General features: G+C 47.3%; 3 protein-coding genes and 1 long non-coding RNA gene across 11 annotated transcripts; 2 read left to right on the plus strand and 2 right to left on the minus strand.

The window, feature by feature from the left end:
• Nucleotides 1-1,257: 1,257 nt before the first annotated feature.
• Nucleotides 1,258-7,621, minus strand: LOC103651263 (type I inositol 1,4,5-trisphosphate 5-phosphatase 1-like). Of its 2 annotated transcripts, XM_008676881.4 has the most exons (11): nucleotides 7,193-7,621; nucleotides 6,927-7,044; nucleotides 5,977-6,240; nucleotides 5,757-5,828; nucleotides 4,614-4,704; nucleotides 4,315-4,419; nucleotides 3,315-4,104; nucleotides 2,672-2,856; nucleotides 2,389-2,497; nucleotides 2,161-2,303; nucleotides 1,258-2,020 (listed from the first exon to the last, which is right to left on the minus strand). In XM_008676881.4, the coding sequence occupies exons 3-11, from the start codon at nucleotides 6,008-6,010 to the stop codon at nucleotides 1,777-1,779; spliced, it is 1,773 nt and encodes a 590-aa protein (XP_008675103.1). In that variant the 5' UTR covers nucleotides 6,011-6,240; nucleotides 6,927-7,044; nucleotides 7,193-7,621; the 3' UTR covers nucleotides 1,258-1,776. The 2 variants fall into 2 exon arrangements, with proteins under 2 accessions (XP_008675103.1, NP_001332938.1); NM_001346009.1 differs by lacking the exon at nucleotides 5,977-6,240 and having other exon boundaries at nucleotides 1,556-2,020; nucleotides 7,193-7,456.
• A 3,390-nt stretch (nucleotides 7,622-11,011) lies between these two features.
• LOC100191711 (uncharacterized) lies at nucleotides 11,012-12,193 on the minus strand. The gene is given in 2 exon segments (NM_001137140.1): nucleotides 11,012-11,921; nucleotides 11,993-12,193. Coding segments are annotated over 2 exon segments (828 nt in total). The 5' UTR covers nucleotides 12,143-12,193; the 3' UTR covers nucleotides 11,012-11,243.
• Nucleotides 12,037-12,840, plus strand: LOC103651264 (uncharacterized). Its single transcript, XR_002268193.2, has 2 exons — nucleotides 12,037-12,427; nucleotides 12,527-12,840. It is a non-coding gene; the product is annotated as an uncharacterized lncRNA (long non-coding RNA).
• A 5,142-nt stretch (nucleotides 12,841-17,982) lies between these two features.
• On the plus strand, nucleotides 17,983-22,974 carry LOC100273911 (Protein IQ-DOMAIN 31). Of its 7 annotated transcripts, none has more exons than XM_008674261.4 (7): nucleotides 17,983-18,098; nucleotides 18,750-18,872; nucleotides 19,314-19,571; nucleotides 19,778-19,981; nucleotides 20,112-20,171; nucleotides 21,352-22,393; nucleotides 22,679-22,974. In XM_008674261.4, exons 2-7 carry the CDS (start codon nucleotides 18,786-18,788, stop codon nucleotides 22,708-22,710), a joined length of 1,683 nt encoding a protein of 560 aa, XP_008672483.1. In that variant the 5' UTR covers nucleotides 17,983-18,098; nucleotides 18,750-18,785; the 3' UTR covers nucleotides 22,711-22,974.
• Nucleotides 22,975-23,352: the final 378 nt, after the last annotated feature.

Consider the following 23,352-nt stretch of genomic DNA (forward strand, 5'->3'; position numbering starts at 1 on the left):
TTATCGCGCTCGATGAGGCAGGATTACATGGGGAAGAGGAGGACGACACATCAAAGTTGACTGAGCTCATCACGTTAGCTGAGGCAAGATTACAATGCAAGAGGAGGAGGACAAGTTTATGTCTCAGGCCGCCGAAGAAGCAGAGGCCGCTTATTACAACCTTGATGTGTTGTGGCTGCTAGGGCACGCGTGTGGGCGACGGGGGCGTGGGGGCGCGGTTGGGCCGGCGAGCCGCGGGGGCGCCAGGTTGGGGCGACGACACGTCGTTTGGGCAAGTGAAAGAACGGGGAAAGAAAAGGTCGGCGGGCGCCTAAATCCTACCTCGGCGCCAAGATCTATGGTGTCGAGGTAGGTGCCACGTCGGCCTCCGCATGTGCTTTGGTGAGTGCATAGGTGGTGAGCAATTATGGTCACGATCCATTGAAGCCAAGAAGTCCCAAGGGCGTAGCCGAGGCCGCCACTACCATAGGCCCTGCCTCCACTCATCGGAGGGAGTGGGATGCATCTGAGGGCTGGTTTGCGACCAGGGGTTGGGGGGAGGGGGGAATCCTTGATATTTCTCTGTCATCAATCACCTTTAATTCCTTTATCGCCAAATTAGGCCTAATAATTTTTTTTATAGTAGATCGAGTCAGGATTTCTTCATCCCAAGTTTATTGGTATTGAAGATTGATCTCTTTGAAGGCCGCGAAATCTACAATGCATCTCTTACGCGCCTCTTCACTGGCGGGAACGAGCCCGTGCAGGGCACTCGAAGCCCACCGCCATTCATCTTCGGAAACCCGGCACAACGAGGGAGGGTTAGTTTTGAAGTTTAAAAACCAGAGGGGATTAGAGAGGCTAAAATCCTCTTTTTATTTAAAATTAAATAAAGAATAGATTTTAGCCCCTCACATTATCTCCACTTTTGTGGCTTTCAAACTAGCCCTAGCGTCGAAGTCGCAGCGTTGGGAATGACCGGGACACGGCGGGCAGTCCGTTCCGCCGGGGCCGGCTCAGCGCCCGCATCAACGGCTGCGGCTTCAACCAGGTAACCTTGCTGAAAACTTTGGCTCTTACTAATGGGGTGTAAACTTCACTGTCACATCGAATGTTTAAATAATAATTATAGATATTAAATATAGTCCACTGATTTGGTCCACTATTTTGCATCATTCAATACTGGTCGATGCCACGGCTTGAAATGCAAGTGCAAAATAAATACCTCCACCGACTTCAGTTGGAATAAGTATAAAGCTAATCAGCTCCACAGTAACATAACAAACACATGAATAAGTTAAGCTGATATCAACATTTGCTGTAGGGGTGTCAAAGAGGAAAGAAAAATTACACTGGAAGTGAAATTACAGAATGTCACAATCTGTGTGAAATATTTACTGTATCCAACATTTTTAATTACAGCTAAAAGGTTTCCACATATGAGGCACACCACCTCAAAAAGGGGGAGGGGGAAAACAGCAAAATACATGACATCTGATTTCAAAATATGGTCAGAGATTATTTTTGCACATATGAGGTACACAGTACTCAAAAGCAGCAAATGCATGTCATCTGATTTCAAAATATGGTCAGAGCATGGATAAAAATGTACAGGACTACCTACTACCAACTGCTGGTCTCAGAAAAATAGAGAGGCACATGCTGGGCAGCAGGACTAAGTCGTAATCTCTGACCATATTTTGGATAAAATTGTACAGGACTACCTACTACCAACTTGCCTGTTCTTCCTTGGATACTTGAGAAAAGCATAAAGTCTGTTTCAATGTGTGTCCAAGATTACCTTGAACTTTCATATAGTCCAAGGTTGTATATTCCAGAAGCATTGTCTTCCTCGAAGGAGAGCTGTTCCTCAGCCTCTGCATCGGTGAAGGTCAGAGCTCTCTGCAGCTTTTTTGAAGAGAAAACCTCCACATCTGCCATGTACACAGCAGTCACAGGGCGGTGATCTGATAGTCTGAGATCAACTGTCTTATATGACAGTAATCTCATACCCTTACCATGGGAAAGAATTCGGTCACACCTACATTGTTAGAAGAGAGGGTTTGCTGTTACTGCACGCCACCAGTAGCTTTAGATATACGAACATAACTTCTACAATGATAATTTCATTAATAAAAGAAAATAACTAGCAAGGCGTAAATCATGTAGAACAAAATATACCATGCAGGTGTTCTCCTTCCAGATTTGTTATCATCACTTATGTACTTTTCTGAGTTAACCTTGTACTTATACGTTGGAGGAAAGTTGATGACCCCTTCAGTCCATCCTTCAAACAGATGCCCCTTCTTCAGCTCTACTTTCAGCTATCATTAAAGGGAATGGAAAGGTGAGCTAGAACTTATGAATAAAGGGTATTTTGCAATGTGGCGATAAAACATAAAAGCCTACCTGGTCTTTCCCAAACAATTTGTTCCAGTCCTGCTTGGATATGAGTTCGTGTGTCTTCTCATATGGTAAGTTGATCCTATAGTTGAGATCACCTAGCCATACAATCCTTCTGAAGCATTCAAGAAATATAAAATCTTAGATGAAACAAGCTGAACTGCAATGCGTCACCAAATCTAGCTACCATGAACTGAACTGGTAAACTATGAAAGCAAAAGTTCTAATAGCATTGCAATATTCAAGAATGGCTAAAGATAATGCTTTGTTCCTGTCAACTATTACTCACTCATGGTCATATATCGTTTTAGGCATGTTGACTCTCGAAACTAGATTAAATATTGTCCTTCGGTGGATTTCTTGAACATCAGCATTCCTTTTTAGTTCATCTCCTTCCTTTTCTCCAGAGGTCAGGTGACAACATATAAAGCAAAAGTGTGTTTGGTATATGGACATGCTTACTGATATTGATCCCTGAAGCATGCCAAAGTAAGAAGAGGTTAGCATACCCTTTTCCAAATGTAGTGTTGGTGTATTGATGGAAAGTAAATGCCAGTGATATGAGAATGGAAAGACTGGAAGACAATTGGTGCTAAAACATAAATACTCTACAAAAATGTCAGTTGTTGTTTACGGTAGTTTAGGTAAGTGACTGCAAGCCAGCTGACAAATACTCCCTCATTCCCAAATTAAAATTCGTTTTAGAAAATTAATAGATTCATACAATACTTGATGTATGTATTTTATATATGTATCTAGATCCATTTGAATATAGACATAAAAACTAAAAGCTAAAACAAATACTGTTTTAGGACGGAGGGAATACTTATATTTGAAACTCAGGTTTCAGACAGCATGTTTTTTTTAAACAGCAGAGTTTCTTGAATTGAACAAAAAGGGATCTGAGAATATTGTGGCTTATTGAAACTTGCCTTATTACCAATGTAGCCCATAGCACCAACCCCTACAGTTGATACTTTCAGACTCTGAATGTGCTTTCGGAGGCTTCTTCGTACCCATATTGATAGGTACACTCCAACCATCTGCTTGCTTATTATTCTTACAAAGTATGGCCTTTTTCTTTTAACTGCTGCACAGCTCATATAAAAATCAGGAACTGAATTGTCCTCAGCAAATGGACCAGAATCTCCATTTACCGACTTGAAAGACAAATATGATCTTAAAACCTTTCCTGAAGCAAATGGCTTTGTGCTGTCTGGAAGACACTGGGCAAACATATCCAATGGTGGTTCAGGCCAAATCATCCCAAGCCTCTCTGAGTGACTGAATGTTTTAGTTAATATCTTCTGGCAGATCTTCTCTTCCAAATTAGATTCTTTAAAACTTAGGTTATTGGATCTGTCAAAAGTCTTCACTGAAGGCAACCTGCTGAACTCTTCATCTTGTAAAATTGTTTGAGGTTCACATTTGTTACCATGAATGCCATCAACAGAGTCGACCAAATCTTGTTCGTTCAATGGGTGCACCTCCCCATCACCTTCACTATCAGACTCACTAATAAGTTCATCTTCCATAACAAAAGCATCATCAGATGGCTTGAACCTTGACGGAGAAGGAGGATCACTGTGAGATTTATATTTGGGTTTATCTGGGCTGATCTTATTCAAAGTTTCACGAATAATATGCTCCCACATTGCTACAGGGCGGTTGTCTTCAGCGCCAAATATATTCCCAGCATTTAGTGGAACAATTTCTTGAAATCTGAAAGATAATCAAATCCACTTACTAAATAAAACAAAAGAAACAACAGTTATATTATTAGAGACTAACGTATAAAAATAATTGCATCTTGTATCGTATGGGGCAAAACATTTGTTAGAGATGAGCGAAGAAGACATATGACAGATAAAAATTTGATTTCCATTGTATATTTGTATTTAATATGACTTTTTGAGGGATTTGGTAATTTACCCAAGAACATATATATCAGCTGGCTCTTCCATATCCAACCATTCTTGGATATCCAAGTCATTAGGTGGAAGTCTGCCTGCAACATTCCATGTTCCAGCACAAATCCTGCATCAAGCCAACATCAGGAACAGTGATGAACCAAACGCCATTTATTTGGTTCCAGATGCAGTAGTGACTACTGGTTTATGTTTGTGGTAGGCAAGATCTATGAACAAACTAGTAGCCATTCAAGTAACCTAAAATACTGCCGAGAAACAGTCTAGTAGATTCAAAAGTTGTTTAAGGGGAGCAATACATACCTGAGCTCCCTGACATCAATATACTGAGCACGAAGGGTCTCTGACTTGCGCCTTCTACGAAGGCCACAAGGAACCACCCCCAATTGGTTTCCTACATATTTAGTAGATTGTATCAGTGCATACGGAAAGGTTTATGCACTATTCAGCAAGTGTATATTTTTACTTCAATGCATGAGCGTGTATGCTCCAAAGGGGCTTTAGAGATACTTATCTGAAATTAGTGATCATACGACAGGCTAGCAGTACATCTTAGTTTGTCAGTGTGCTGCATGCATTGGAAATCTAACAGTTCACATGGTGGTTAAAAACTTACTATGAGGAGGGGGGAAACTAAGGAAACCCCTTTTTCTTTTTAAAAATAAAAAATATGCTTAGTATGGTATTTGCTTTTTATCAAATATGCAGGAGAGCTGCATATCTTTTTATTATAGAGAGGAAAAAATGGTCCATATACATTAGAACTCATGCAAGGACCATACACTAGGAAGGTTGGAAACACTTCACAACAAGATTACGAAAAATACTTTTAACGACCAAACAACAACGAAAAGACTCGTCCAAAAGCTCCTATCCTGTTCAATCCGAGAGCATGAAGTTTTGTAGCTCTGGATAGGCACCAAAGCTTATACTCATCCCTAAACCGTCGCAAAAACTTCCTAAGGCCTTGTTTTGTTATTCTCATTCCACATGGATTGGATGAGATTGGAAAAAATTAAGAACTTTGATTTGCTTGGGATCTAACCTCACTCAATCCCACCTAATTCTGGGCTTGTTCGTTTTGTAGTTAATTCACGTGGATTGAGTGAGATTGAGTCGAATTAAATCCATACCAAGTCAAAATTCACCTCAATCCACTCCAATCCATATGGAATGGGAATAAACCGAACAAGCCCTCACATGGATTGATATCAAACCGAACATGTCCTAACACAAGGGGTATGATATTTGTTTCATAGAAATAGCATGATGTACATATTATATCTCCTTGAAATAATCAAACCAGTATGAATCTTCAGTGACCAAAATTTCATGCACAGTGACTTAGCGCTTCCTCTTGTTTGTTTGCGAATAATACCACTAAAAAAAGAAGCACATTTGCTGTCAGATATAATAGCTAATATGATAACAACCACAAGTAATTACCAATAGCCTCAGCACCGAATCCTCGGACGCTCCTCTCCTCATCGTGCAACTTGCGCTCCCATGCGCACATCTCTGCTCAAGGTCCATTACATGTAGACTGTTAGACTTTGATCTTCCACACCGATCAAAATCAGCACAAGATCCAAACCTCCCCCCAAAAAAAAGAGATGCGATCTAACGCAATGTCGCTTTGGCTAAAGTAGACCAATAATTTTAAAACCTGAAATCACCGCCAACAAAGTGAAGTGCAGCATTATGCTCCCTGTTTTCCCTTTTCAGAAAGTTACCCGCTTTTTTGTAAGCTACCATGTGCTGCAACTGTATTTCGTGCAATCAGATTCGGACCTTCCTTTTCTTTTACAACTCGTAAACAAAATGCAGGATATAAAAATAAAGTGGGAGATCTTATCGTTTTGGAAACCACGAGGAATAACATTGTACTCCGGTAGTTCATCGAAATAGACGCCCATCTTTTGTTTCATTCCTGAGAAAGGAAGGAATATGCCAAGGCGAAAGGAATAGCTTAGAAACACAAAACCAAGAGGGACCAAACAACCGTAGAATCAACTCGTTGTGTCGTGTTTCAATGAGTAAACGTGAAGTCGTTTTCCAAGCTCTTGGGATCCACTTCCAGCTTTGATCTGTACCCCCTCCCTCCCAAGGCCCAAAAGCCAAAATAAACTGGAACATTACGGAGAAGGGAATCGTGCAGTTTGTTACATACATGTAAGCATCAGGGAAAGAGTCGACCCATATTGGTTGGAAGCAAAAGTAGCTTCCATTTTACTAATTGTTCAGGTCAGTTCTTTTTCCGTGCTACAGAACAATGAAGCATGGCAAGAAAAAAGTTGTGATATCAGATCAGTTTCCACGCGGGAACTGTGTGTGTGTGTGTGTGGGGTGGGGGGGGGGGGGGGGGGGGGGGGGGGGGGGGGGGGGGGGGGGGGGGGGGGCAGGATCAAAGACGAAGCATTGTCCGACCGTTCATGAAAGGGCACAACGGAATGTATTAATTTAGCTCGCCTTCGTCATCACGGGAAGATGCTGGTTTTGGAAACCGAACTAAGCAAGCAGTTATACAGGCCATGTGCAAAAGCCAAAAAGGTTAAATGAATGGTGAAGGTGGGAGGGAGGGTCGGCTGGAAATTTGGAAGTGAATGGATCACACACCTTCGTAATCGACCTCGCTGTCGGTGTCGTCGCCGGTGGTGTCGCCCTCGTCGGCGCTGAAGTCGGACTCCGGCGACCTTATGTTGAGCCACTTCCGCAGCACGGTCCTGGGCCACAGCTGCGTAGTAGGTCCGGACGGCACGAGTGAGCACCGCTCGAGTTAAGCACCAGCACCACGATCGACAAAACAAACAGAAGCGGCAACGAAGCAAAAGCACACGGATCGGAGGCAGACACCGATGTGTCCAGTCCAGTCCAGTCCTCACCTGCTTCTGCTTCCTCCCCTTGCGCCGCATCGGTGGCGCGCCGGGGTGGGTCGCCGCGACGGCCTCCATTTCTTCGCGCTCGGGGCCGCCGCGGGCGAGGGGATGCAATGGCCGGGGCGGCGCGCGCGCGCGCGCCCGCGCGGACGAGGACGAGGACGAGGAGGGCGCGGCGGCTGCCATCGTCTCCGCTACAGCGGTCAGTTGGCGGTTGCGGGTAGCCTTGCTTGCTTTGCTTGGTCCCCAGCTAAGAAGATCTGGTGTAGGTGTAGCCTAGCCACGGACCGCGGTGCTTGCCTGCGGGCTGCGGCTGTAGCGTGCTATATCTCCCTGCCGCCTTCCTTCGGCAAAAGAAACCGGTGGCGGCGCCGCGTTGTTTACTGTCGTGGGCGCTTGGCTGAGAGCTCCTGTTTGTGGACTGGAGTCTGGAGGCGAAGAGGACGCGCGACACTGACCACAAGGCGACGGATAATAAAGGGCGTAATAACTGGTGGTAGATAGATCACGGTCACGGCCACCACTCACCAGCCGCGTGCTCCGGCGTGGCGCCACGTGGCGCAGGCGGGGCACCGCCGACCGACCAAACCAGCTGCGCGCTGGTGCCAGTGGAAGTGGATGATGGATGCAGGGCCCCGGGCTCACCGGCACCTCGCGCGGCGAGAGGCGCACCGGCACCTCGCGCCTTCTTTTTCTCTTTCTCTGTGCTGAGTGCCGACCGGCGCGCGTACCCACTTGCTTGCCCGGAGTCCCACTCGCACGTGCGTCCAGTAGGGCTCCGTCGCGCCGCGGAGATACTGCTGTGACGACGAAGCTGCCTGATCCGGGGCGCCGGAGCCGTGCCTCTCCGCGTCGGCGTCGCTCTTGTTGCTTTCGGTTCCCGGACGAACCGATGGACGGCCGCGTTCTGGACGTATTTGCCGACAAAGGCGAGACTCTCTCCGTCGGTCCGTCTACTATTCGGGGTCGTTCGTTTCTGGGCGCGGATTCATCCATCCTCACCGCACGCCGCACTCACCAGCAGGCGGCGAACTGGCGATCGCCGCCGCCCACCAGCAGGTCGTTTCAGGTTCAACCGAGGCGGCGCGGCGGTGGTGATGCATCTGCATGGCGCGACGAGAGCACGCACGCACGCACGCAAACTGTAGCTTGACAGCGAGCGACGGAGCGAGCCTGACAAACCGCGAGAAGAATGGAGGGGCGTGGGTCGATGCTGCGTGTTCGAATACCGCACGCCAACCTGCAGCGTTTTTGACGAAGAGGCGTCCAACTGTCTGATCAGATCAGACAGAGTCAGCAGAGGCTATCGTTTAGTCATTTAGTGCCAGTCCTTTTTTTCCTCTTTCGGCCGTTTCTTTCGCACGCACACCTTCTCGGCCATTTCCGCGCACACATCTCTCGATCCTGATTGGCTCCTTGCTTGCCAGCTTTACGTGCGATTTCGGCAATAACACCCAAAAGCTCCGGCCGGGGGCCTCGGCAGGTTTTAATACAACTGTACTGCATCACGATGAACGTGTGATTCATATCAATATTTTTTTTTACTTTGGCCGCTTCCGCTACTACTTTTATCTACACGCTGCGCTCAGCGTGTGTAGCAAGCGTGATAGGGTTCGTCGTTATCATAGCTCCGTAAAAGCTGGCGAATCCTCTCGAGCGTAGTAAACAACAGGCAGCCAAGCAATCACCGCAGCGGCTAATAACATACCAAAACGGACCTGTCAAATAAAGCATCAGCAACCATGAATCATCTTAGTTGAAGTCGGTTTTTTTTTTATTTTCAAGAGGGAAGGAATAGCAGACTTGTTGTGGCTTTTGTCCTCTACCGCTATGATTGATTGACCCTGTAGTGTACTCATAAGGCGGTTGATTGCAGCGGTTCTAGATTCTTCCGTAGGCTGCTGCTATTTTACGTTTAACCTTTTTTTATTGCCCCCGGCCTCTTCGTTGGGCATTAGGTGTGCTTTGACTCCTTTCTGTTTTGGGACGCAGTTTGGTGGGTGGGGGAGTTGGCAAACTGGCACTGGGTGCGTTTACATTTCTTTCAATTTTTTTTGTAAAAAAAAAGTCTCCAAGTCTAGTGCGACAGTCTGATTCCACCGAAGGAGGAGGAAAACGAATAAAAATACGTCGGGAGCACAGCACTACACGTCTGCTTACGAACCCGTTGCCATATTAGAGTGATGGCAGAGCCAGACAGTGGCCATATGTTCTTTTTATGTTGTTTGTACGTATGGGCCCACGCAAGAATAGTGCTGTGGGTTGACGTAGTGCGATATTTTCGATGGAACACAACCAACCTGGTTCAGAAGGGGAGGGGTGAGACAACGGGAAACGAATCTGCACAGACCCGTACGTCAACGTGGCGCTCCTCCCACCCATCTGAACCGGAACAAATCGGACAGACCACGTTCTGCTGTCCTCCTGCTGGATATCGCGAGAGAGAGAGAATGGTTCTGTGCAATTCAATGCAGCCAAAAGGTTGGCCCCTTTTCAAATAAGTAGTTAGTGGCCCGTCCATGATGATACTATTATTGTGGTTCCACATGAGAGCAGCAGAGCGGCCGGGAACGCGCCAGGCCGCCACACCATGTTGATCGTCCTCCGGGAATGTCGTGTGCGCCCGCCCAACGGCCCAAGCGCCTGCATTATTGAGCACCTGACATCACTTCGCTGTTCATCCACTCCGTTTGGCGCGGCGGGGCGTTCGTTCACTGGGAGTCTGGGACTGTAGTGAAGTCTCGCAGAAGCGTCGCGTCTGTCGCGCGCACGAACGGCAGATACAGATACATAGATCCCGCCCGACCCCCCCCCCCCCCCCCCCCCCCCCCCTGTCGCGCGCGTATCTGTTTCGGAGTTTCTGCGTCATGTCCGCCGGGTGTTCGAGTCCGCTGCTGGTACGCACCATCCAGTCATGCATATCGCGAGAATCTGTGGCTGGGGCGCGGACACGACACGAGGCCACCAGGGCGATCGACGCCGACCGACTGCAGCCGTCACACCGCCTGCAGCTAGGCAGAGCAGGCTTTGTCCGTTCTGCGACGTATACGTACGAGTACAGCTACAGCAGGTTTAGATTATGTTATCTCTCAGATAGGGGTGGCGGTACGCAGCACGAGACGGGCCGGGGTGCATGATGTGGTTGATCCGTATGAACGACGAGTGGCTTTGTCCGTTGCATGATACGCTCGATCGGTCTGGTCTCTACCCTCTCCAGTCTCTACACCTGAATCGCGCTAGCTGTGGCTTCATATCTCTCTTCTTGGATCTTGATGCCATTACGATACCAAGTGGGATTGTGCGAGCAGAAAGCGCACCGCCACCCCCACTACATACAACCCACTTTTGCCATGCCAAACACGACGTTTGGCTGCCTACCTTTTTTTCTTCTTCTTCTCCGTAGAGCCATGCTGCTGAACTTTGCTGTTTGTTGTGCTGATCGTGCATGCAATCAGCATTCCCTCAAACGCTCGGAGCCCAACCCCTGGCTGGAGAGATCCAAACTTCAACGATACAGAATCGAGTTTTGGTATGGATTTGGGCCCAGCCATGGCCCATCATAAAGGGAGCGTGAATGCAAAGTGCGAGCAGCGGAGCCCGTAGATCTGCTGGATTCCAGCAAGGGCCGTAGCCCGTAGGGCCTAAGTGGGCCTTCGCCCCCTCCTCCTATTTTTCAAACAAAAAAAAAAGGTTTGTTTTAATGCCTGCACGCACAGTGAAGTGATTGCGAAAAAGGCTTACCAAACGGCAGAAGAAAAAACAAGTTCTTCTGTCGAGCTCTCCCATAGCAGTTCAGACAATGGCTCACTGGATTCATTCCAAACAGAACAAACATGCATAATTCATAATTTCACATGTAATTAGCCCGTAGCGTCTGCTCGGACTTATTTAGCACAATGGAAAAACACATTAGACTGCCCGAACATACTCCAGTGGCTGTCTATCTATATGATGTCTCGTCTCAGTCTCAGTCTCACACTGAGACTGACAAGCAAGCAACACTTTATTCCCGGCCACCACGAGCAAATGAAAGGCAGTACTGATCAACAACCACCAATCAGCAGCTCGGTGCTTCGGTTCGGTATGATCGCTTTTCAGCACTTGGGGGCCTCCCGGCGAGCATGAACGCCTTGAACACGAGCTTCCTGGGTACGGTGGGCGCGCCGGCCCACTCGTCCTCCACCCGCTTCAGCGCGTCCCTGCAGACCGCCTCCAGGTCCGCGCCCTTCGCCCTCGCCGTGGTCACCACGGAGCCGGTGTTCAGGAACCCGACCAGGTCCTCCAGCGTCATCTCCACCTCCATGTCCACATCGGCGGGCGCGCCCTCGGCGCCCACCCCGACGGGCTCGAACGGGAACGGCAGGCACCGGTACCGCTCCATGGCCAGCACCGCCCGCGGGTCCTGGTACGGCCGCAGGGCCGGGTAGAGCTGGCCGTGCAGCGCGTCCTCGAACGGGTGGATCTCGTAGTTGTAGCCCCACACGGCGAGCACGCCGCCGGGCTTCCTCAGGGCGCGCTTCACCACGGCGTAGAAGAGCGGGACGTCGAACCAGTGGATGGAGGTGGCCACCACGACCAGGTCCAGGGAGCCCTCGCCGCCGACCAGGGACACCACCTCGTCCTCCGACAGGTGCTCCGGGGTCTGGAGGTACCGCACCTTCGGGTGCGCGATGGCGTGCTGGATCTGGCCCTCGCTCACGTCCGTCGCCACCACGCTCTCGTAGTGCTCCGCCATCTGAGATGTTCGTTTCAGAATTCATCAGATCAAACGGTGTAGCAGCCAGCTACTGCACATTTCAAACTTACTCCGATGGCGGCCTGGCCGGTGCCGCACCCGGCGTCCCAGGCGCGCTGGTGCCCCGCGGTGAGGCCGGCCAGCATGGAGAACCACTCCTTGGGGTACTGCGGACGCTTCTTGGCGTACGTCTCCGACGGCTTCTCGTAGAGCCCCGCCATTCTTTCTCAATTCTTAGCTTCGGCTATCTCGGTATCGCCTGCCTATCAGCTGCCAAGTGCGGTTCGATCTTGGATGGAATTCATAGCCACAAAAGTGGCCAAAGTCATAGCCAATTCAAAAAGAGGAACTTTTGCATTATCCACTGAATCAAAGCAAAGGTTGACTCAGACTGCAACATCACATGCATGGGGAATCTTGTGCGGCAGCAGAAACCATACACAACATGAGATGATTTTCCACATAGTAGTATGAAGAAAGCAGGGACAGGCTGATGCAGCAGTCAGGTAAAAACAAGAACTACACCGAGTCTAAAGGAAACGTATCATGTACTCATGGAGCTCTTGTTGAGCACTTTAAATCTGATGTCTTTATTTCTCATCCAGGGGGTGAGGGCAGCAGTGATACACAGAAGAGACAAGCGACGCGGCACAACAAGAGTGACACACAGAAGAAACTAAGAAATGTCTATTCACACTTGGATGATAAATAAAAGCACTAGATTTAAAGTGCTCATATGAGCACAAGAGCTACATGAGCACAGGATATGTTCCCGAGTCTAAAACCTGTAGGCTGTAGAAACTTGTGTTAGCGTAAGGAGATCCACCAAATTCTGAAACCTGTATATCGTGCAATAACCCAATAAAGTAAATTAACGTGAGGTGAGTCGTCAGTTGCTCACTCTTAACTTTTCTGCCCAGATACACCTCTTCTGCTTGACCAACGTGTCTCCTTCTCTGATTGAACTGTCTGAACATTACAAGATGCTGCAACAGGTGCTGATGGGAACACCGAAGATGCTAAATATGTACTGGTGCGTACGAACTACTGAATCATCTACACGACACCTTTATCGCCTCCTCTCCATTCTACATGTACAACTAACAGCCAACTCTCGGTCTCATCAAAGATGACGATCAGAACATCACAACGTCAGATGTATTTTTTAATACAAGCACGCTATCAAAGATTACTAAACACCGAGGTAATTTAAGGCAAGAAAAATCAGAACTCCGGAGTTCTGTTGTGAGGGATTTAAGACTGCCACAACATGCATGCCAAGAAATCAGTTTTGGTCTTGCAAGAGTATTGCAGCTCTAGTCTACACAGGTGATGAAGAGTTGAGGACATCTGCTCACCAGTTACAAGTTGTTACCAGTGTGATCTGTTGCTGTAGACATAAATAAGGCCTGCAGAAAAGCAGACATTCTAACTGATCCGGTTCCGTTTCTCGGTTTCGCTTTGGTCTCAGTGAAGCAGCAGCAGAAGAGCAGCAACAAGTGGGTGTGCGTGGTGTGCAACCAGCGTCTGTGATATGCTTATGTCAGTGAGAACTAGAGATGTTAAAGAGTTTCATATACTAATGTCAGTGAGACCTACTACTACATGTGAAGTATGGGTTCAGTCACCCGAGACTCAACTGACAAAGTATCGCATCACTCCACTCAGTTTTTCCATATCACGAAAGTGGTATGTTACCTTAAAGATATTGGCCTACAGGCATTTTAAAAATTGGAGAGACTTTTATTTAAAACTCTTAAACCAAAACTAACTTTAAATTAATTAGCCAAATTGCTGGATAATTCAATTCTTATTGGAAGCCTGTAGCGATTTTTTTTGTAAAGCTTATATAATACAAAAGTGGACAAAAGATCGTTGTGTTGATGGCAGGGAATGGTTGCTATACAAATACAAAGCCACACACTTTTTCTGATTCCTGTTTTTGTTAAAAGCAGAAAGCAATTGCTTTTTTTTTTCTCTCATCATTAACCTTCTTTTCCATGTCATAATAGAAGATCATGTACTCGGCAGCGCCATGCTCGTCCTTGGCCCTACCAGGTAATTTCATTTCATCTGTGTATAGTGGCCCCCTGATACCCATCAATCCATCATTTAAACGCACCGTCATCCATTGACACTGCGCACTGGTGGCAAGCACAAATCCGCCGATGCCTGTGCGTTGGCGTGCTTTGAATCGCGGCTTTAAAGCAAGGAAGCGCCGACAGCTCCGGCGGGCCGTTGGCAATGGCATATATCCCCCCCCCCCCCCCCCCCCCCCCCCGGTCCGATGCTCGGTGCTCCACCGCGTGGCCGGCCTCCGTACCGTAGGCACATCGGCGACGGCGACGGCTCAGCTGCATTTCCTTCCGTCACATGCTGTTAGTACCCGCCATGCCTTCACATGTGCTTGTTCACGGTCGCCGGAGCATGGAGCCAGCCAGAAACCGTATACGGGCGGCCTTATCGGCGTCGCCGCGCGATCCAGGGTGGATCCTGGTGGGCAGCGGATCAGTAATATCCCAATTCGCATCTCCGTACGTGGTCTGCCTGCCCCAGCTCGAAAATGGCGGCTCGGCTCTCTAGTGGCAGAACCGCAGGGAGTCTGGTGGGTCCGGTTTGGGCGCTGGCGAGACTTTTCCACGGAATGTCACAAAGCTCACACGATGTGAAGTGAAGTAGCTGAGCGATCGAGCAGAGCTGCAGAGGAAACTTGTTGCTTCTGTTATGCGTCAACCAGAGTCAGTTGACCTTGACCATGTGGCGCAGCAGCAGCACCGCAGCGCACAGCTGAAGCCCGAAGGACCAGTAGTGCTCAGAATTGAGCTTCGTGTCGAGCCAAACAGGTGCGGCCAAAAAATAACTAAACAACTTTTAGGACATGTTGTGTCAGTTCAAAGATTAGAAATAGTGATATGTTGTGACAGTCCAAAAGAGTAGAAACAATGTCCAATGCGTGTAGGCTAGGCAGGAGGCTAGACATATCAAAATTTGAGGATTAGTCTAAGCCCGTATTTGAGTTGCGCTAGCTCGGACCATATTATTTTATTTTGATCCATGCTTTAAACTCTTATTTTTTTTGGTTGTGCTCGTGTTGGCCTAAAAACCTTACCCATATTTCTAGCACTAGGAACGACTTAGGGCGTGTTTGGCATGGCTCTGCTCCACCCCAGAGCAGCTCTACTCCTAAACTCTGGGTGGAGCAGCTCTGCTCTATAGTTTAGATTGTTTTCTCATAGCCGGTGGCAGTGGCGGGTAAATAACTCCAAACTCCATGACTAAGTTGTTTTTTTGGAGTTTTCGGAGTTACAAAAGAGGTACTCTAAAAAATTATACTGTAGCTCCAAAAACTTCATAAAGTTTACAACTCTGGAGTTAGGGTGTTTTACATGCTCTGGCCAGCTCCTCCTTAGAGTTTTACTCTGGAGCCATACCAAATAGGCCCTTAGTGGTCGACTTAGTGGCCGGTATGTATCACACCTCACGACAGCAGTACATCTTGATGGCCGACTGTTGTTAGTTTGGTACTAATAACCCCACATACGAGAGATCTGAACCACCGACAGTATCTCCCGCGTCCTACAACCAACAACAAATGTGAGTCCCCAACGATGCATATATGTGTGCCAAAGTTAAATATGTCAAGACGGGCTGAGCTTGTTGGACGTCCCGAAACCTGGCACTGATTTAACCCGGGACGATACATAGTAAACCGGGCCTGTGCCGACCCGGCCTGGTCACCGGGCCATACCTGGGCCGAAGCCGTGGCACGACTCGATTCTCTCTCTCTATATATATATATATATATATATATATATATATATATATATGTATATATATATATTATACTTGAGTATAGAGTATAAAGCAAAAAAAATATGTTTTGTTGGTTATGTGGGTGTAAATAAATATTTAGAGCTAATAAATATGGTTTAAACCCTCAAATATGTATATTTTTAAGATATTTTTATTATTTAAACGTCATATACCTTTATGGGCTCGTTAGACCCGTCGGACCGTGGCCCGATCCCGATCCGGTTATTAATCTAGCAGGGCGTGGCTCGACCCGGCCCGCCCATTTAGACATCTATAGCCACAACATGGTTGTGTGTTACCACCGAGCTCGTGTGCGTGTTACCTCTGCTCTCTGATCGGAATCGAAATTAAATTTCAAATACCGCTGTGTATCTGTGTGATGAATGGGTGGATCGTCACCTTTATTTTTGGTTTCTTTCAAGTACCAGCTGGCTGCTTGAAGTTGAAGAACAGCCTGTGCTGGTCCAGTCCAGCTATCTGGCTCCGGGTACCTCCGCAGAACTGTATTCAGGTCAAAGTGCTCCACTGACACTGAGGGAGGTAAATTGCCGTTGAAAAAAAAAGATCCCCCGAAAGGCCGCAGGACGGGCCTCCACCATAAAAGCACGGGACGGGGGAGAATCAATAGGCGCGGTACGTACAGCCACGGTGCCGGACTGCCGGCCGTGGTGCCTGCCATCGGTGGCAGGCCCCCCCTGGGATCCATCCATTACCACAGCACCGAACAAGTGTCCGTGGCCTCGTGCCGTGTCTACCTCGTATCGTAGCAGTCCCCGCGCGCCAATGCACGCACCAGCTCCAGCTTGGCAGCGCCAGCCTGCCCTAGTTGCTGTTGGGTCGGTGGTTGGCTGGCAATGGCATGGCCTGGGCGCCTTTGATCATCCGGACCGGACGGCGTAATCATAATCGGGCGCGTTCGTTTGGTTGGTTAAGCTCGTAGCCTTGGTGCGCTTTTGGTATGCATGCTTGCAGTCTTGCACCGGGCACCGGCTGTCCGATTCGATCCCACGCTTCTAGCTTCTTCTATTGCCGCCGATGGCCACCTGCTTTTCTTTCTGTGCCGGGCCCGGGCGTGCGTGATGGTGACTGGACGTGACACGCACTCACATTTTGCCCTGGCCGATGCTTTTGCGTCACCGTTAGGACGTCCGTGCGCGACGGCGAGGTGCGCGCGCCACCGACCGCGTCCGCACTCACTGTCTTGCCGGATAGCCACTGAGCCAGCGATGTGTACTTAGCAACAGTACAATACCTGTCGTTGGGATGCGTTGATGTGGCCGACGCCTCCTTGCCAGGTTGGTGGCCCTTGGCTCCCTCCATTTTATTATTTCCATTTGCCCATGCATGCGCTGCTGTTTGCTATATAAAAATAAAAGAGACGAAGGCCGGGACAAGATTAGACTGGAGCGGAATCTCCTGACCCCTGTGCCACTGTTACCGCGCGCGAACAGCAGTCAGCCACAGTCAACAGAGACATGAGTTTGTCACGGCGCAGTCGACACTCCACGAAGCAGCGGTCAAATTAGCTTATCGCAGTCAGTCCTAATCCCGAGCGCGGCGGGTTAAGGGCATATACAACGGTATTAAATACACCGTGTCTTGAGCACATGCAGGGGGCTAAATGAAAAAAAATCGTAGAAACGTTTCTTGGCGAAGACACGCTGTCGGCGTGCGGCTCGATGCTAAAGAAACGAAGGCGTGGCTCCATTGTACGATGAAGCTTGTGTCTTGGAGATCATGTGCGACACGTTCACATACGAAGCTCCTATTATCCACACTTCCAGGTATAGTGCATATTTGTATATAGAGTTCATGTGCACACTAGATCAAGCATTGTTAATTAATGAGAGAATATGACACTTTTATTAAGACACAGGGTTTAGACACAGTCTATTGTATTACATTGTATCTTAGTTGTGTCTTATGCTTGCAGTACCGTGTCACAGTGTCACTGTTGTACATGCCCTAAGATGCTAGCCTGCCTTAGCCACAGAGCACCCGCGCCAGCGCCACCACCCGACACCGGCTCCCATGCCTTTCGCACCGGACGCGACCACGTATGGGCCTCACTGACACGCGGTCCATCCTGTCGGGCCCACCGCGGGTTCGCCCATGTACCGCCGTGCGGGACAGGGCTGCAAAAGGCGGACGCCCCGCAGCGTTCCGAAACGTATTCCCTAACTACCCGTATCGCTGACATGCGGTCCCAGGTCTTTCCTGGGCCTTCTGCTCGGTGTCGGAACGGGTGCGCAGTAGTGGATAAGACTGTGGCGCGGCGCGGGACCCGTGCGCTGGCGCGCGAGCGCGGTCCCTCGCCCTCTCTCTCTCCCTCTTCCCGGCCTTTTCGCCGAGCGAGCCTCTGAGGTAGTAGAGCTCACTCCACCACTTGACTCTCGTCTCGTCTCTGCACTGGATTGGAGGTTGGGGCCGTGAAGGGTAGGTAGGTCGCTTGATAGGGACAAGGGGGGAGACGGCGAGAGGCGTTTCGCCGAGCAGTTCGCGTGCTCCCCTCCACAGGCCGACGCGGCGACGCCGCTGTTTCAGGTCACCGAGCCACATTCGCTGCTTACCTCTGCGCTGATTACGGCCTAGATTGTGGCGTTAGCGCTTGGCTCTCCTGGCTTTGCGTGGGGGGCTGCGTTTGGCTGCCCAGATCCGCGTCGCGCGCTCTTGGTGGTTTTCCTCCCCCTCTCTGAGCTAGCGAGCTTTTGCTTGCCCGGGAATGAAATCGGGGCCTCAGACTCCCACTGCCGTTTTCGGCCACTGCATTTGGGCTACATGCTTTCCTCACTTTGTATCTTGTGGTTGTGGAGGGCTGGACAGCTTGCTTCTCCTCTATCGATCTTTTCAGCTTTGTTTTTTTACCACCTCGGAACTTGTTAATTATACTAGTGCTCCTCTTACCGAGATTACGGTTATTCCAGCATGTTTCTTCTAGTTTTCTTTCGCTAAAGTAGAGTCGGTTCTGTTTTACTGGTATATATCAGTTGTACTGACGAGCTCCTCTATTTACAGGTTCTGGAATTTCCAGTGCGGGTGCATTAGGCTGCTATGGGCAAGTCGCCGGGGAAGTGGATCAAATCGGTGCTTTTGGGGAAGAAATCTACCAAGTCAGGTCCTACCAAGTCGAATGAATCTGTAAGGACTTGGACTTCCATAAAGTTGGTTTGCTCTTTGGGTTAGTTTCCTCCCCAAGGATTTGCAGTTCATTTGTGCAACCCTTGTTTAAGGTTACCCCATGTACGCACTGAAGCTAGCTTTTGCAATTCTATTTAGTTTTTTTTACTTTTCATAAGTAGTTATTATTTTTGTGCAATTCATGTCGGTAGCTGTTTTTTTAATGGTTACTGACTTACTGCCACTGAACGCACAAGGGCATTCGGTTTATATTTTCAGCTGCAGAGGTTGAGATTTCATTTACTAGTTACTGTTCCTTACTGCTCCAAGCGTGCAAACTGACGCATGTCCTTGTAGTTTCTTTCTCTCTCTCTCTCTCTCTCCTTGACTCCTTTATCCATATTGTATAATATTTTGTTTCTTCCTTCCTCCTTCCCTTGACCGTTGAACCATACTTTTTAGAAGGCTGACAACAACAGATACTCGACCGGGGAGGACCGCACATTGTCTGAGAGTTCTCCTGTGATTTCTGAGCCGGTACTAGTTAACATCCACAAGAACGTAGCTATCAATGGGAAGGCTGCAGATGCCAGTGATAGGGCACGGCAACAAGATCCGCAGAGCCAAAGCGTTGTTGAGTCCAGATCATCGGCTCCAGCTGCTCAGCTGGGAGAAGATCAAGCTGCAGCGAAGGCACAGGCAGCCTTTCGTGGTTACCTGGTAATACTATTTTTTTCTCTCTCCATAAACTGGTTCGATATTGTTAATTATTACCTTGGGAGATTACAGAAGCACCCATCACAGTATCCCATACTCGGACTTGATGGCTATATAGACATTTCTGCATTTTGACTTGAATACTGCATATCATAAAACTATCTACTGTACAAGTAGCACATACTAATGTTGCGATATTTCTAGTGCAGGCACGAAGGTCATTCCGTGCATTAAAAGGTATCGTAAGACTCCAGGCGCTGATTCGAGGGTATCTTGTAAGGAGGCAGGCTGTATCAACCCTTCGCGCAACATGGTTGATTGTGAAGTTTCAGGCTCTAGTTCGTGGAAGAAATGTTAGACTCTCTGGCAGTCGCATGCAGCTCAATGTGAAGTTTGGTCAGAGTAACTTTGGGGTAAGTTTCTTTGTTGACCACACATTTATGTTTTGTTTGCATCCTTACTCTTCTTTGAAGTCAGTGTGATGTTTGTCGCCTATGGTTCGATGCAACATTGCTGAGAAAATGTGGTGCTTGTACTTTTCAGGGTGTTAGATCGTCTGATGCATGGAAAGAGAAGCTATCTTCAAATGCTTATGTTCGGAAGGTATTCTTTTGTCAAGTGTTACTTTTGGATTGGTCATATAATGTCCAACAAAAAATGGCATTTGTCTTGTTCCTTTTTTGTAAGGGCATTAGCAACCTTTATTACCCACCAACGCAACAAGGGTTGACCCTATGTCTGTGGGCATGTCTAATAAAAAACCAATGGCATTCAATCACCAGCTCCTTTCACCCGTGGCATGGACATCTACTGCACCCGGGGGAGAGATACAGTGGAAGAGATATTACATTTTATATTCGTATGATTTATGTGTTATGCGAAAGGAACTCTAGCCAAGTTGGTTAGGTAGTCTGAGTAGCACTCCTCAGCTTCTGAGTTTGACTCCCCGTGGGAGCGAATTTCCAGGCTGTGATTAAAAAGATCCCCTTGTCTATTCCACACCAAAGCACATGTCTAAGACCCGGCTACGGTGCCGCTGTGTATGAGTGGGGCAGGGGTTCGATGGTTTTCTCGACCTACGTGAGAAAGTCTTCTTAATATTGATATTCAAATATTTGATGTGATATGAACTAAACTTTAGACATGGGAACCTAAGGGGAAGGGGTTCGGGGGTTTCTCGACCCGCGTGAGTTCTTCTTAATATTGATATTTAAATACTTGATGTGACATGAACTAAACTTTAGACAGGGGAACCAAACACCCTCTTAACCCGTAGGTCGATTATTTATTTATGTGTTATTAATAGCACTTGCATTCAATATGAGCACACACACGGGGATTTTCTCGACCTGCGTGAGGTATTATTAAAATTGATATTCAAATATTTGATGTGACACAAACTAAACTTTAGACAGTGGAACCAAACACCCCTTACCCCCGCAAGTCGATTTTTTTTTATTAAAGTGTTATTAATAGAACTCGTAACACACACACAACACCCACACGCACACACAGGTACAACATAGAGTCCTATGACTCCTATCTAATTACAATAGGGAGATAGAGTTACAATAGGAAAACAGAGTCATACCTAACATTATAAACCTGTAGTAGCGTTGTTGTTGACTTGAACTACTACCTACACTAACAATGGCAATCTGGACAATAAGCATCCTTATTACCCTTTTCTGCAACATTGTGCCTGCCCTAAGAAATGCTAGCAATCCATTGCATTCCATTTACATATTCCGAGGTTGTTTTAACTCATTTCTATATCCTGCAGCTTCTGTCTTCACCAATTGTTTTAGAACCTCTTCACTTCCAGTATGACAAGAGGGATCCCAATTCAACCTATAACTGGTTTGAGAGATGGACCATAGGTTGCATCTGGAAGCCTGCTTTTCAACCCAAAAGAGTTGCTGATGGGAAACCACTGGTAAAGAAGGCTAGTTATGCAATGGAAACTCAATCAGCCAAGTTAAAACGCAACATTCGGAAGGGTTCTGCTGCTATCGCTGGGAGTTTCCATACATCTGGTGAATCTGATAAAGTAAAAAGGAATCCAAAGAATTTCTCTAGCTTCCCTGCTGATTCAGTACCAGATAGCCAGTTATCTGAACTTGAAAAGGTTAAAAGGAACCTCAGGAAGGTAACTGATTCGATGGCTGAAGCCTCAAAGATATCTAGTTCCAGGGTTGATTCCTCGAAGGTATGTAATTCTACAGCTGAGGTTCCAAAGGAATCTAATCCTGTGGCAGAAATCTCAAAGATACGTAGTCTCCTGAATGGGATCTCTGACCATCAGGATATTCAATGTGAGAATACACGTGAATCTTCATTTCCTCTTGGAACTCAAGAAGACTCTGACAATGATCATCTATTGCGATATTCAAATATGGATAGCTTGGACTTGGTACCTGGTTTGAAAAGTGATCAGGAAATTCAGCTGGATTCGGTTTCTATAGGAGAAAATGTTGATGATCCCACTGTTGTTGCTCCAGCAGTTGAAGAAATGTCACCGCAAAACATTGATACGGAAGACAATGTTTTATGCAAGAAAGAGGAAGCAAGGTCCAAGGAAGAGCACTTGTCTAATGGAAGCCTTAGAACTAGCAAGAGGAAGTCTTCATTCCCCAACAAATCAGAATATGTAGAAAATGGGACTCACGCTACTCCTGTTCAGCCAAGGCAGCCAAGCTATATGGCTGCAACGGAGTCCGCAAAGGCGAAATTGCGAGCCCAGAATTCACCCAGTCTGGATTCTGATTCAGCGGCAGAAAAGAATGGTTTCACCCGACGCCACTCTCTTCCTTCCAGTACAAAGAGTAAGTTTGAACTCACTGTGTTTACAGACGCGTACAAGGAAGTGAGAGGGGTGATGTTAAAAAAGTAAAGGGTCTGATAAGTATTAAAAAAAGGTGTTTCTCAACTGACTTTAAGTTAATATATTTTAAATTCAGCTTATCGATTATGGTATTCATTTCGCCATCATGTTCAGAAAGAAGTTATCTTGAATAGTTTGGAACATTAAACTCAAAGGTCTGGACTAACAATCTTTTCTTTTGGTTTTTGGACATTCCTTCTCATTGTATATTTTTTAACATCTGCAGGTAGAGCACTTAAAGCTGAATGGAAGCGCTGAAGAGGCAACCCATCGTCCACTTGAATTGAATTGTGCACTGCTCTGAAACTTCGCTGGATGAACTCGACCGGTCTTGTCCCATGTTCTTGCTGTATTGAACAACCCCTTGTGAAGTTGCGATTCTGGTTCAGTTTGTCGTAGGTTCATGTGCAACCACTAGTGCCTTGTGTCGTATATTGCATGGTTCTTGTCGAAGGAACAATGCCTGCGAAAGCTGATGTTAGGACTGCATTAACTGAATAACATCACCCAGTTGCCCAGGTCTTTGTTTGTCGTCTTAATGAGTGATGAAAAAGCAGTTTCGCAGAACTGCTAGTGACATGAAATTTAAAACCTGGATTTATTTTGTAGGATCTAAAGTACAATAATAGACAATCAAAGGAGGGTGAATGATTGTAGAAGTTTAAAAATAATTATACCACCTATTTACAAAACCAATTTAATCCAGTATTCTAAATATGGACAATACTATTTCGTTTTTAACAATACCGACCGAAATCCGGAACTCTGGTTGACTTCAAATCCTAACAGATTAAGGGGTGTTTAAATGTACTAGAGCTAATAGTTAGTGGCTAAAATTAGCTAGAGATATCTAAACACCATATCTAATATTTCAGCTATTAGCTATTTTTAGTTACTAGT

Source organism: Zea mays, chromosome 3 (genome assembly GCF_902167145.1).
Source record: "Zea mays cultivar B73 chromosome 3, Zm-B73-REFERENCE-NAM-5.0, whole genome shotgun sequence".
In the NCBI taxonomy this organism is placed as follows: domain Eukaryota; kingdom Viridiplantae; phylum Streptophyta; class Magnoliopsida; order Poales; family Poaceae; genus Zea; species Zea mays.

Excerpts from the sequence above, each read along its gene's own strand:
- LOC103651263 (NM_001346009.1), bottom strand. The coding sequence starts at position 7,372 with ATGGCAGCCGCCGCGCCCTCCTCGTCCTCGTCCTCGTCCGCGCGGGCG. Across the intron at positions 7,045-7,192 it reads AGGGGAGGAAGCAGAAGCAG|CTGTGGCCCAGGACCGTGCT; the intron begins GTGAGGACTGGA and ends CCTACTACGCAG. Across the intron at positions 4,705-5,756 it reads ATTCGGTGCTGAGGCTATTG|GAAACCAATTGGGGGTGGTT; the intron begins GTAATTACTTGT and ends CTAAATATGTAG.
- LOC100273911 (XM_008674261.4), top strand. The coding sequence starts at position 18,786 with ATGGGCAAGTCGCCGGGGAAGTGGATCAAATCGGTGCTTTTGGGGAAG. Across the intron at positions 19,572-19,777 it reads CAGCCTTTCGTGGTTACCTG|GCACGAAGGTCATTCCGTGC; the intron begins GTAATACTATTT and ends TTTCTAGTGCAG. Across the intron at positions 19,982-20,111 it reads TTGGTCAGAGTAACTTTGGG|GGTGTTAGATCGTCTGATGC; the intron begins GTAAGTTTCTTT and ends TGTACTTTTCAG.